The sequence below is a fragment of the Crocuta crocuta genome, unplaced genomic scaffold (genome assembly GCF_008692635.1).
Source record: "Crocuta crocuta isolate KB4526 unplaced genomic scaffold, BGI_CrCroc_1.0 scaffold759, whole genome shotgun sequence".
In the NCBI taxonomy this organism is placed as follows: domain Eukaryota; kingdom Metazoa; phylum Chordata; class Mammalia; order Carnivora; family Hyaenidae; genus Crocuta; species Crocuta crocuta.
In genome coordinates, this window is record NW_027527150.1 from 184,864 (window position 1) to 199,795 (window position 14,932).

Here is a 14,932-nt window from a genome sequence, read left to right on the forward strand (position 1 = left end):
CTCCACTCACTCCCTACCCTTTTGTTTTTCTGTCTTTGACCCTCTGAAACCAGGCTTCCTTCCCCACCTCTGCCTAAACTACTCTATCCAAAGTACAAGGAAGTCCAGAAAATGCCGGATCCTTCTTTTCCTTCCTGACCCTAGTGAGATGGTCTCCCCCTCTGACTTCTGCAATGTGACACCTTTATTCTATCAAGTATTTGTTCGCCACAAGTAATTACAATGTTTGTTGGCCAAATGCATTGTTCGTAAATAAAATGAAGTGTTTATTGAATAACTCCAGTGTGTCCTATGCTGTGAGGCCGACACTCAGGGCCAAGCTTTCTCTTCTCTCCTATCACATGAAATCCAATCTTTCACCCACAAAACCACCACTCTTTCACATCTGCCTTAAGTGCCATTTTAATGTAACAAAGCGTGATGGTATAGAGCAAGAAACAAACAAGGACTGACATTCCAACAGAAAGTGAAGCACGTGTCTCATTGGCAAGTCCCTCCGAGGGCCACCCCCCTCGGCCCTTCCGCGAAGCCTTCTCCTCTTCCTCTAGTCGTCAGAACGTCCTTCTTGGCTTCTGGCTTTCTCTGCCTCCCTGGCAAGACTGTCTGCGCGCAAGGCCTCAGCCAGTCGGTCCTTTGCTTTGCTCACTTTCTGAGTCTGTCTCCAGATATCTTGGAGCGTTACTGGTTGTCTGCAGACGTGGGCCGGAAGACAGAAACCCACTTCCTGGACCAGCCGTGCCCAACAGGAAGATGGCGCTGTGCCCGGGTCAGGTCTTTTAGGTAGCGACCTGGTACCACCCACACTACCACGTGTAACTTCTTGTAAGATATTTGTAACGTCCAAAGGACTTAAAACCTCCCCATCGCTGCTGCAGGCCTGAAGGCCCTGCAGTCTCCTGTATGCATAGATTTGCTGGGGCTTCTCCAAGATTCCTTCCCATTGACTGCGCCTGGTCTCATTGCCAGGATGGGAAGTTATCCTCGTGACCGACCTCTCGAAAATGCAGCTGGTCCTCCTTATAGGAAGTGTGGCTCTTTCACGACGCCTCTGCTTGGTCTTGGCTAAATGGACTTGTCTTTTCTTCTCTAGAGTCTGGGCCATCATGTTTCTTTTAAGCTTCCCCTTTGAAAACAAAATGAAACATGAAATTTGAATAAAATGCAGATGAAGGCCACCAACTTCCACCCTCCTCTCTCCAGGGAGAGATGTGTCTCCAATCACACTGTTGTGTCACCAGCATCCGGAGGGTTGTTAAGACTCAGATTTCTGGACCTGAGGCCAAGTAGCTCTGGGTGGAGCCAAGAATCTGCATTTCTAAGGGTTCCCAGGTGATGCTGATGCTGGTGCAAGAATAGTTCCTGGGATGCCAGCAAGCAGATAGGAGTCAAGGACAGAAGGCTTGAGGTCATTACCCAGTGCCAACTCCAGAGCCTTTTCCCCTCCCATCATCTTCCCTGGAGGGTGTTCCCATCTTCCCACCCTCGTCAGTGTCAACCACACACATGCTGGCACTCCTCAACCCACCGTCATTTGGACACAGGGATCACAAGTTTCTTTGTAGCCCAAGAATTCAGGTTGCAATATCTCTTTCCTGGGATCTAGGACTAGAACAGACTGGTTCTAGCTCTATCCTCAGTGAGATCATGTTTCTCCAACCCTTCCTTACCCACTCACTCACTCTCACTTGCACATTCAAATCCCGTCTTCACCCAACTGTCCTCCCGTTCATGAATAAATAGCCACCAGAAACACCACATTCCGATCACACATTTCCTTTTTTTTTTTTTTTTTTTTTTTTGCAAAGACCTCCATTGTAAAACTATTTTCTCAAGGTTCTGGCATAGAACATTCTCCATGCTCCTCCCTATTAAGGTCACCTCCTCTTTCTGACTTACCACAACAATTGATGCTTCTTAGAAGTCAGTCTTGCTGTCACGTTTGTTCTACATCCTCACCCCTGTCTAGGCCACCCATCCATTTCCCTGGCTTTCAAATAGCATTAACAGAACTAGAAATGCCCATAGATCAGTGCAGATCTGACTCCAGTCCTGATACCCAACATCCACTCCCACTCACCTCATCAATGATAATACTGATGACTCCACTAACAGTGGAACAGCTCCAAGTTCAACCAACCAATTCCCCCCCAAAAAGTCACTGATAGATATCTCAATGTCCCCAAAACCACTTGCTACTACTCATGTCCTGTCTAAACTTGAGTGTCATTCTGGCCACCCCACACTATTATAACAATAAACCCTGCCTCCACCCTCCTGAATTTACCTAAAGACTCTCAACTTCTGAATAATTCTTGAGCACCTTTCAGCTTCCCTATAAAATCCCACATCCCCAGTGACCTTTCCTGATCCAGCAACCAAACTTATATTTTCAGTGTTGATTCTTTTATGTTCACTAGTATGTGTATTACCATTTCTTTCATATTGTTTTTCTATAAATTGGATACTCAAAAATGTGTACTTTAATGGTTTCCATCCCGTNTTCCCCCCCAAAAAGTCACTGATAGATATCTCAGTGTCCCCAAAACCACTTGCTACTACTCATGTCCTGTCTAAACTTGAGTGTCATTCTGGCCACCCCACACTATTATAACAATAAACCCTGCCTCCACCCTCCTGAATTTACCTAAAGACTCTCAACTTCTGAATAATTCTTGAGCACCTTTCAGCTTCCCTATAAAATCCCACATCCCCAGTGACCTTTCCTGATCCAGCAACCAAACTTATATTTTCAGTGTTGATTCTTTTATGTTCACTAGTATGTGTATTACCATTTCTTTCATATTGTTTTTCTATAAATTGGATACTCAAAAAGATAACTAATGTGTACTTTAATGGTTTCCATCCCGTAACCACTTATTTTCCCTTAGAAGGTGTTCAGATATATTTGAGGAAAGAAATTATTCAAACTCAAAAAAATACTTTCTAGATTTTTCAAATAAATTCACTCCACCACAATTATACAAGGACTTCGTGGCATACTGCACTAAATTTATCAATACCTGATATTTTTTAATCCTTTCTCTCTGGGATTCATTATAGCAATTCCCCTTATCCATGGTTTCAGGTTTTAGCTACCTGAGGTCAACTGTGGTCCAAGGTCCAGAAGGAATGGTCTTCCTTCTGATGCATCATCAGAAGGTCAGTACTAGCCTCAGGCTACATCACGGTGCCTGCCACTCACCTCACTCCACCTCATCACCTAGGCATTTGATCACCTCACATCATCAGAAGAAGAAAGGCGAGTACAATACAGGTACGTACTTTGAGAGACTACATTCACATAACTATTACAGCATGTTGTTATAATTATTCTATTTTATTGTTGTTGTTAATCTCTTACTGTGCCTACTTTATAAGCTTTATCATAAGAATGTATGTATAGAAAAAAAACACATATAGGGTATATGTAGGATTCAGTACTATCTATGGTTTCAAGCATCCACTGAGGGCCTCAGAACACATCCCCTGGGATATGGGAGGAGTATTATATATGACTCTAATCACAATAATCTGTTTAAAATACAAATCTAGGGGCGCCTGGGTGGCTCAGTCGAGGGTCTGACTTTGGCTCAGGTCATGATCTCACAGTTCTTGGGTTCGAGCCCCGTGTCGGGCTCTGTGCTGACAGCTCAGAGCCTGGAGCCTGTTTCAGATTTTGTGTCTCCCTGTCTCTCTGACCCTCCCCTGCTCACGCTGCCTCTCTCTCAGAAATAAAACATTTAAAAAAATGCAAACGTAATCAATGTGCCTTTCTTTTTAAACCTCTCATTTCCTTTTAAAGGGAAGCCACAAATCTCATTTCAGTCCTTCTGTCCTGCCATAATTATTAACACCACCCCTTTCAAAACTCGAGAGGTCCCAGTTTAGAGGAAAGATTATTTGATCCTCCCACTTATAGAGCACCTAATATATGCCAAGTTGTGCACTAAAACCCATGATCCAAAATTTAACTTAGCAGAGTCACTCCCCTCCCCATTTATTTTTTATTTTAGTCTTAGTGAAAGAGTTAATACACAGAATAATATCTAATATCATGTCAAGTATAATTAACTACTGTGGTAAACAGTAAGTCTGACACAGACAAAGAGAGGGATGGAGGGAAAGAGTAGGGAGGGATAACAGGACAAAGAAATTAACTACAATTATTATTTGTCTTTAATTTTTAAATGTTTATTTAGTTTTGAGAGAAAGAGACAGAGTGCAAGAGGGGGAGGGGCAGAGAGAGAAGGAGACACAGAATCTGAAGCAGCTCCAGGCTCTGAGCTGTCAGCACAGAGCCCGACGCGGGGCTCAAACTCATGGAGATCATGACCTGAGCCAGAAGTCAGACACTTAACTGACTGAGCCACCCAGGTGTCCCAGTAATTAACTACAATTACTGATGAAGAGATTAGGGAGGGACTGCGGACATATTTGAGCAAAGAACTGAATTAAAAAGAAGACCAAGCACATTGTGGGTAAAGAATTTTCCAGAGTGGGGAACAATTTAAACAGTGGAGGGCTAAAGGCTATTTCCATTCCTGGTTATATTGTTGGTTAAACCAAAACAACCAAACAAAAACATCCAGCCTATTATCCCAAGAAAACTTTATACAAAATAGTACAATACTTTGAACATTATTTAAAAAACATTAACACCTGAGAGGTGCCTGGGTGGCTCAGTTGGCTAAGCCTCTGCCTCTTGGTTTCAGCTCAGGTCGTGATATCATGGTCTGTGGGATCGAGCCCCAAATTGAGCCCTGAGCTGGGCTCCATGCTCACTGCACGGAGCCCTAGTTGAGCTTCTCTCCCTCCCCCTCTCTCTCTCTGCCCCTTCCCCACTAACACTTTCTCAAAATAAACTTTAAAATAAATAAAACTTTTAAAAATGAATACCTAAGAAACAGTTTTCAGTTAAGATTTTTTCTTGTTTTAAAATCTCCTGTCTGTTCACTTAAAGAGGTTTCACAGAAGGATAAGTGTCCCGGGGCACCTGGGTGGCTCCCGTTGGCTGAACATTGGCTGAACTTCGGACTTCAGCTCAGGTCACCATCTCAGTTCTGACTTCGAACCCCACATAGGGGTCTGAGCTGTCAGCACAGAGCCTGCTTTGGATTCTGTGTCTCCCTCTCTCTCTGTCCCTCCCCCACTCACTGCTCTGTCTCTCCTCTCTCAAAAATAAACATTAAAAAAGAAACCCATCAGTATACAATGGGTGCACACGCCAACACCATGATTCCATACTCACCAGAACAGGCTGGCCTGGAGGACAGAGGGATGCAGGCTCCTCCATGGCTTCAGATGTGCGGTGATGCCTCCACTCCTGAGGGGGAGAGCTTGTGGCCTGCTGGAAGAGGTGTGCCTTCTGCCTCTGCGTCTGAGGCCCCTTTTATGGAGGAAGGGAGTGGATAATCCAATGAGCGGATAATCCCCAAGGAAAATCCTGTCTCATATAAACTGGATTTGGGCGGCCCTAACTCTTCATACAAAGATACAAAAATTGGGTTGTTTCGCTGGCTTGGTCGGAGGAACACGCAACTCTTTTGATCTCTGGGTTGTGAATTTGAGCCCAACGTTGGTTGCAGAGATTATTTAAATAATAAATAAACCTTAAACACACACCCACGTGGGACTATTGACACCATTAGCTGCTGTAGAAGACATCCTTGAATACAGGTGTGGGCGATACATTTGTATCTTGGAGTTTCTGTCCACATTTTAATGTGTCCTGTTTCCTCCCACAATGGATGCATTCCATAAAAACAGAAATGGAAGCTTCTATGTACAAAACTTTTCATAACAACGTATGGTTTATTAGGAAAAAATTAGAAACTAAACGTTTCTCAGTAAAGGAGTGTCCAAAACATTTATTAACAATTCTATGGACTATATCACAAAGACATTAAAAGTAAATTAATAATTTATTTGCGCATTTATATTTCATCTTGTCAGTAAATTTCAGAATATTTCAACCACCTTACACTTTCCCTACCCTTTGACCTAAATAGTGAATGTTCCGCTCTCTTCATTTAACTGACTTTGATTTAACTCTTTTATTAGTTAGGGAGGTCCCCTCCCTAAGGAAAGAAAAACAAACAAACAAACAAACAAAAACCCTCAAGGCAACCTGGTTGTAAGGGTCAGGACAAAACCCCTCATGACCTTGTAACATGAGACCGCTTAATCAGACCACATGTTTGTGCGTTACCATATATGGGAAACAAAGAAGAAAAAAATGTATAAAAATCTATGCCAAGTCTACATGGCATTTCGGGCTCAGTTCTTGGGCATGAACCCAACTGAGTGGTACCAGCAGGAATAAAGTTGCTTCCTGGAAAGAAAAGCCTCCATATCGTGAGTCTCTGTGCAAGAATCCTGCTACAGCATTTATTTCAATCTCCAAGAGAGATTTCCAGAATTGCCTCAAAAAACAAAATTCATTTGTAATTATAAATTGTCCTTTCCTTCTCTTTGTTCCTTCCTGTGACCCTGGTTTTCAATCTGGGATTCTACTCGTTTGGACTAAAAAACTCACTCTAGTATTTTTTTCAAACTCAAGTGTGCTAACAATGAAATGGGTCTTTTTGTTTTTAGTTTTTCTTAAGACATGTTTATTTGGGGGCAATATTGCTGCTGGTCATAGAATCATCGTTTGACATATTTCTTTTAGCATTTTATTTTTTTTAAATGTTTATTCATTTTTGTTGGAGTGAGACAGAGTATGAGCAGGGGAGGGTCAGAAGGAGAGGGAGACACAGAATCTGAAGCAGGCTCCAGGCTCTGAGCTGTCAGCACAGAGCCCAACGCGGGGCTTGAACCCATGAACCACGAGATCATGACCTGAGGTGAAGTCAGATGCTTAACCCACTGAGCCACCCAGGCTCCCCTCTTCTAGCATTTTAAAAATGGTACTCTGTTGATATCGACCTTACTTAAGTTTTGTTTCAATACTACCAGTTAACCTGTTGTTGTTTATTTGGCCTCTCCATTCTCTAAAATCTGTCACCTTAACTTTGGTTTTCAGACAATGGCATCTCCTGGGTATTGACTTTGCTTAGGTGATGTTGACTTAGTTACATCTAGAGGCTGATGTCTTTCATCAACATGGAACAGCCTGTATCCTCGTTTCTGACGTCATCTTTCCACACGATCTCTCTGCTCTCCTCATCTCACTTCCCTTTTAACCCAGTCCTGAGCTTACTAATATTGTTCACACTGTAGTTTTGTTGGGATATTTGCTCTTGAACTGACTTCCGGTTTACAATCCAGCATTTTGCTAGAATGAATCGAATCAATTCCTTAATTATTTAAATTCTTAATTTTAGTTCTACCATAAACGTAATACATAACTTTAAAAAGAGAGCAGGGCAGGGGCGCCTGGGTGGCTTAGTCGGTTAAGCGTCCGACTTTCGCTTAGGTCATGATCTCGCGGTTCGTGGGTTCGAGCCCCGCGTCGGGCTCTGTGCTGACTGCCAGCTCAGAGCCTGGAGCCTGTTTCAGTCTGCGACTCCCTCTCTCTCTGACCCTCCCCTGCTCACGCTGTCTCTCTCTCTCTCTCCTAGAAATAAATAAAACATTTAAAAAAATTTAAAAAATTTTTCCTTTAAAAAAGAGAGCAGGGCAGTTCCGCGATGAGGAGAAATGTTTTCGTTTTGAAGCGAAATACACAAAGTGAATCATAATAAGTTTAAATGAATTCATTAAAATTCACCAAAAGGCAGAGGGGGTGGACAGCCTGGGTGAGAGAAGAAATTGGCATTGTGCACATCTGGTAAAGTACATCAAGCAGAATTATGTAAATAATTCTTTCTGATAAAAAATAAAACTGAACACCCACTAGAAAAATGGCTCAAAAATTCTAGAATAGGAACCCCATTAAAAAAGGACAAACAAATATTTAGTTAACATGTTAAAAAAAAACTCTTTAGTTTCAGGGAAATGCTAATAAAAGTCACAGTGAGACTTTTGCACCCAAGGGCACTGCACCCAGCATTAAGAACGCACAACTGGCTTGGACTGAAGAGTAAGAATGGATCTCAGAAATGTAATGTGAGCCAAAGGCCCAGAGGAACAGCCCAGGACTGTGGAGGCAGGGGCGGGGGACTGACGGCTGCTCCGGCTGCTCTGGGACCAGCTGCCAAGCCCCCGGGTTCTTGCGGGGTGACGGTGGGACACCGGCGCCAGGGATTCCCAGGAGCTGTGGATCCAGGTGGCTGCGGGAGTGACTGCAGCGGTGCCCGCTCAGAGGGCTGGTTGGGGAGGACGCCTGGGGGGGGGGGGGGGCGTTGCTCCTGGGGGGCATCTCCTTCCCCAGCCCACCACCCTTAGAGCCTCCCCACTGAGGCCCGGGACTCAGCTCTTCTCCCTTGGGGGCGGGGTGGGGGAGGGGACAGGGAGGCGGCAGAGTCCCACAGACACGCGATCACCTCCAGCTGCCCTGGGAGGTGAGGCCCGGGTCCAGGCCCCACTGGCAGACTCGAAGGTCACGCTCAGCAACAGGGTCCCGGCGGGTGTCCCTGCGCACGTCCTGGGGTCATGGAGAATCCTGGCCCAGGACTGGGGGCTCCGTTGAGTCAATGCACATGGGGAATCAAGTACTGGAAAGGGATCCGTCTCAGCCCAGTGCAGTGCCGAAGTGCGGTGCGAGGCTCCCCGAGGCCACCGGCCTCTCCCCCTGCCGGGATCCTCAGCCAACCCGTTCCCGGGGATCTCGCCCTCGTCCCTGAGCACCCCGGTCCTCCAGCCTCTCTCCAAGGCCCCTACACACACACACCCCACCCCCCGGGGCTGCCTGGGGCTCTGGTCCAGCTCTGCGCAAAGACCTCTGACTCCCGCAGCGAGTCCCAGAACCTGCCGCGTGATTCATCGCAGACCACCCTCCCCGGGTGCAGGCGACTCTTCCAAGGGGACTGCCCCCCAGCACCCACCCCTCTGTCAAGAATTGGCACGCGCCAGTTCAGGGACAGCGGCTGCCTGCCCAGGACCCCGCATCACCCGCACCTAGGAACAGCACAGATGCGCATTCTGGGGACTCCCTCCCAAACCTTTGCTCTGCAGCAGATGCTGTCGTGAGATTTAAAGGGGGGAAGAAAAAAACAACTCCAGTTTGGAGGAGAAAATATTACAAATCTCATCACAATGAACTACTAATACACAGAATAGAGAATGTTTCTTAATAGCTGGGGTGTAGGGGAAGGGAGACGAAGAGGGAAAATATAGGAAAAATTCAGACAGTGCACCCAGAAAAGCGGTTGAAAAGCTGTCCAACATCACTCCTCCTGAAGTCAATGCAAATGAAATCCACCGTGAGATAACATCACCCGGCCATTAAGACCCTAAGGAAGACCTCAGGGCAAGACAAAGCAGCTGGGACCTGGCCCATTCCTTGTGGGAATGCAAAATGGGACAACTGCTCAGGGAAAATGGTGTGTGATTACACTTACCATTTGCCCCAGCTTTCCCATTTTAAGATATTTACTTGAGAGAAATGAAAACATACGTTCATAAAAGCGCTGATGGCCAATGGTAACAAAGACCAAAGAAGCTGAATGTGACTCCAGGGTCCCTCCGGATGAATGGATATTCAAATGGTGACCCAGGGGGATCACAGGGGATGCTCCTTGGCAATGAAGAGGATGGGATTTGTGAATGTGGTTCCAAGTTTAACTATGGCAAACCTATTACAAATACTAGTATTTGGATTAGTTATTTGGAAAATTATAAATTTAATGTGGGAAGAAACTTAGCTCTGAGTCTTATAACATTAAATCTATGTACAGATCAAATGTATCTGATCAAATTTAACTTTGGAATTGGATACGCTGTAACTGACCACACAGTGGATTTCAAAGCTCTGAACAAAGACAAGTTATAACATATCTTACTCTTCACTTTGGTGTGGATTATAATCCCAATGATAACACTGGATTTCTTGAGCTAAATAAAATGTTTCAAAAGTGCACTTGATCACTTGTGTTTACTTTTGTAAACGTGTTTGTTCAAAAATTGGAAATGATGGATAGCAGGTGTCCTATTTCTATCGGACTTGGCTAGATGAAGCCAAGGATAGCTAACCCCACAAGAGTGGATAGGGTTGATTTCCCAAAGGAAAGGAGTTCTACCTGCCCCTAGAGTGTAGTCCACCCACCAGTACATGTGTGCACACCATACACAAGCTTAAAGTACCAGGGATCACTCTCTCGTGCTCTCTCTCACACACACACTCTCTGTAACACAATTACACAGGCCTAAATTATCTCTAAATTGGCCTGAGATCAACCCCAAATGTCCATCAGAATTTCTCAAATGCCAAGAAGCTGCTAATCTAAGAAGCCCTCATAGATGCTCTCAGAAAAGGACGTCACAAGCCAGACTATCTCAACAATTTGCTGGGACTCAAAACCAGAAAGTCGGTCAAATGCCTTGTGCATTTCCCTTCTGCTTTTCTTAGGGGTTCAATATCTACAGAAAACATTCCCTGTGATATTCTTTTTATAATTTTTTTCTATGTAGAAACACAATTTATATTTACAGTGTAAATATTGACAAGAAACAAGGAAAAAGAAGTGTTTTGGAGATGAATGAATAGGATGGAGCAGATAAGGAATATCACCATTAGGCAATATCTAGAGAATGGGGGCTGAGTCAGACTGGGGGAACTTTGAGGCTTTAGGGTGATGGTGATTACATCGAACTCATATTGAGTAGGCTGTCCTCAACCCTTCTCCACTTCCTGGCCTCTCCTATTATCCAGTACCAGGGCCAACCAACCACATCAGACCTTGCTGACAAATCTGCAGTTCTGCCCCGTGTGACAACACATGGAGCATGCCCCCAAGATTTCATTCTGTCCCCAAACTCTTCTTCCTTCCTGATGCCACAGGAACATCTTCTCCAAAACTCACTCTCTCTGGGTGTCCACCTTCAATGCTAGTGGTGTTTGCACACTTGGGTCCAAGGGGTGTTCAGTGTTGGCTCTTAACAAGGGTTTGTATACAACTTGAACATGCAGCCTGGGACATCTACCTCCATGTGTTCAAGGTCTCTCATAATATTGGATGGAGACAGAGGTAGAAAGAAAGGGGCTGGTGTGGGTCAAGTCTCCCTCTGACAATACATTCTGGTATACTTGCTGCAGAATCTAGAATTCTTTTTTTTTTTTAATGTTTATTTTTGAGAGAGAGAAGAGAGAGACGGAGTGCAGGCAGGGGTGGGACAAAGAGAGAGGGAGACACAGAATCCAAAGCAGGCTCCAGGTTCTGAGCTGTCAGCACAGAGCCCAGCACGGAGCTCAAACTCATGAACTGTGAGATCATGACCTGAGCTGAAGTTGGACCCTTAACCGACTGAGCCACCCAGACACCCCTGTAGAATCTAGAATTCTAAGTCCAAACCTGGTCTTCAAGGCCGTGATGAAGATACTTTTATAAAGTAGGACAAGGGGATACACTTCACTTGGGAGTTTGCTCGCTATGAATATTTAGGTATGTGAGGCACTGGCATTATTTGTACCCTTGCTCAACAACCTGACGATCTCATAGGAAAGTGCCCAAGGGGCAATAAAAGAAGTAGAACACAGCATTGTACTTCTTATAGTAGCCTTGTGGAATAATAGTAGTTTAAAATACTGTGCACATGTATATTTTCCAAAAATAAAGGTTGAATTTCCAAAGTCAAACCAGTCATTCAAAGATGTGAGCCCAGAGTCTTCCAAACAGGAGAACCAGTTCGTGAAACGAACACCCAGGTGTCTCCCCCTCTTCTTTGACTATTGCATCTGAGTGATAGTATCTGCTTGTCTTGTCTTCTAACACTTGGACTCATGCAGGTTCTGTCTTCAGCCCAGAGTTCCTCCCCTTGCTCCGGAAAAGGCTCACCCAAGCCCAACAACCATCTCCACTCCCACCCCAAAAGTCCCCTCCCACCCCCAGAAGAACTTAGAAATTCTAAGCTTTGCCCTCAAACCATTGAAAAAGCTCCTGCTGATCTAAATAAGCTGTTCTGACCCATTCCCTCATCATCTCTGAAATGCATGGTATTAGTGCAGATTAGAATATTTGTAATACATACAACAATGTAGTCCAGCCCTTTACTCATCATTGTTATGGAGTCTTTCTACACACGTGCTCGTGCAAGTGCCAGTCACATGTTTCAGGAGCTTACCGTGTAGGATGAACACATTTAAATTTATTTGTGATACATCAGTATAGACCTTGTGATATTTCATGTGTCTCAAGCATTTTCAAACATCAATTCCTTCAGTACCCTAAATAATCTTACACTCCATCTACTCTTAAGATCACCAATTGTCAGGGGCGCCTGGGTGGCTCCATCAGCTAAGCATTGGACTTTGGCTCAGATCATGATGTCTAGGTTCGTGGGTTCACAGGTTAGAGCCCCACATATGCACCCAAGTTTAATTCTACTGAACTCTCTTGTTCCTGATGCTTAACATTTCAAAATGTCTCTTTCCAGCCTGAGAGGGTTCCCCAGGAAATCCCACTGGTACCCTGTAATAAGCCAAGGACAGGCTGAGAATAGGTTTCAGGGAAAAGGGTGACCTCAGCAGTTACCATTGAGTGACACTGTGGGTGTGAGGGCCTTAGCAGAAAGTGGGATTTAAGATCTATAGTGTTTCAATGATTTCAAGAGTAGATTCCTGAATACCCCCTTAATCATTGGTGTACTATATGCTAACTTGGATGTAAATTTTAAAAATTTAAAAAAAATTTTTTTAATGTTTTTATTTATTTCTGAGAGAGNAGTCAGACGCTTAACAACTGAGCCACCCAGGCGCCCCATAAATTTTTAAAAATTAATAAAAAATATATAACATCAAAAAATTAAAAAAAATTTTTTTAGCAAGAGAGAGAATACATGCACATGAGAGCAGGGAAGAGGAGCAGAAGGAGAGAGAGAATCCCCCGCAGGCTCCATGTTCAGCACGGAGCCCAACGCGGGGCTCAATCCCATGACCCTGGGATCATGACCTGAGCTGAAATCAAGAGTCAGACACTCAACCCACTGAGTCACCCAGATGCCCTTGAAAATATTAAGTGTTTTTGATATTATATTCTTTTCTCCTGGGTTCCACATTCAAACAGTGGCAGCTTGTATTGAATAAATACATCTTTATGGTGTCTCTATAAAAAAAAATCTATAGTGTTTCAACCTAGGGGCTAATTGTCTAGATGTGTCTTGGGGGCTAGTGTTGATGTACAGGAAAAAAGGATGGGTCACTGTATCTTTGGGGAAATGAGAAGAGAAAGACAGAGATGGAGAGGAAATGACAATTTACCTCCACAGGGTTTTGGGGTGGGAGGAAGCCAGCCTAAAAGACACAGTCTTGTGCCTGGAGTAACTCAAGAGGTTGCATCTTCTTTGACCAAAACATACAGCCCATCTTCGTGGACTTGCTGCATCTAGAAAGAATAAAGGAAAAAGGAAATGCTTTAGTGCTCTCGCTTGACGGTGGCATTGGTGAGGGTAGTGGCTGCTCCGGGCTCATCTCTGCAGCCCCAGCACTGAAGAGACCCTGGGACAAAATAAGCTGAATTAAGTCAAAAGGAAAATGAAGTGGTTGGGTTTTCAAAGTCTAGAATAAAGTGCAGAAAGAGAAGACTTGCAGGAAACACTGGCCATCCTGGGGGATGGCCATGCTTCACATGTCCACACATACTTGTTCGGGAGCACACAGAATCCAAGGGGAAGTCTGTACCCTGGATTTCAAGGATGGAGGTGTGTGTCCCGGTGCTTAATAAAGTCAAACTTTGTCCAGTGTCCAGACATATTGTCAATGAGAAGTTAAATTCTATCTACCCCAAAATCGTTAACTAGACCTTAACAGAATTAAAATAAATAGCTCAAAAAAGTTATTCTGTTCATTGCAGTATCATTCACAGTAGCCAAGATATGGAAATAACCCAACAGAGAAAGATAAATACTTAATGATATTACTTATATGTGAAATCTTTTTTTAAAAGTCAATTTCATAGAAACAGAATGGAATGGTGGTTCCCAGGGGTTGAGAGTGGGGAAATGAGGAGATTTGGGCCAAAGGGTACAAACCTTGGGAAGGATGAATAACTTCTGAATAACTAACGTGGAGCATGGAGACTACAATTAACAATACTGTATTATATACTTTGATGTCACTGAGAGAGTGAATCTTTAATGTCACCACATACAAAAAAAAAAGGTAATTATATAAGTTGATGGAGTTGTTCACTAATCCTATTTTTGTAATCATCTTGCTGTATATATGTGTCAAATCAATATATTGTATACTTTATACTTACTGCCATATGTTAATTTCATCTCAATAAAGCTGGAAAAAAAAACAGAGGTGCAAATCCAACTGGATATCTACATTTAAAAGGATGAAGTTAAAGGAGCCTGGGCGGCTCAGTCCATTGAGTATCTGACTTGATTTTGGCTCAAGTCATGATCCCGGGGTCATGAGATCAAGCCCTGCATTGGGCTCTGCACTGAGCATGGAGCCTGCTTAAGATTCTCTCAATCTCTCTGCCCCCTTCCCTGCTTGCACTCTCTCTCTAAAATAAAAAATAAATAATAAAAGAATGAAGTTAGAGCCCCTAAATATTTAGCTCCATCTTAGATATAACAACAAAAGCATAAGCAGCAACAACAACAACAAAATAGATAACTATGACTTCATCAAAGTCGAAAACTTTTGTGGAAAGGATACTATCAAGAGTGTGAAAAGACAACCTATAAAGTGAGAGAAACCATTTGCAAAGCATATAACTGATAAGGGTCTAGTATCAGAGTATATAAAGAACTCTTACAGCTTAACTAGAAAAATCAAACAACTCAATTTCAAAATGGACAAAAAGCTTGAACAGACATGTCCCCAAAGAAGGGATGTATGGCCATCCACAGATGAATGGATCAAGAAGATGTGGTTTATCTA

At 43.7% G+C, this 14,932-nt stretch overlaps 1 protein-coding gene across 1 annotated transcript; it reads right to left on the reverse strand.

Annotated features, from left to right (window-relative positions):
• Positions 1 to 413: 413 nt before the first annotated feature.
• LOC144230353 (methyl-CpG-binding domain protein 3-like 2B) lies at positions 414 to 13,374 on the reverse strand. The gene is made up of 3 exons (XM_077762682.1): positions 13,298 to 13,374; positions 5,249 to 5,386; positions 414 to 1,123 (listed from the first exon to the last, which is right to left on the reverse strand). The coding sequence occupies exons 2-3, from the start codon at positions 5,291 to 5,293 to the stop codon at positions 545 to 547; spliced, it is 624 nt and encodes a 207-aa protein (XP_077618808.1). The 5' UTR covers positions 5,294 to 5,386; positions 13,298 to 13,374; the 3' UTR covers positions 414 to 544.
• Between the last annotated feature and the right edge of the window lie 1,558 nt (positions 13,375 to 14,932).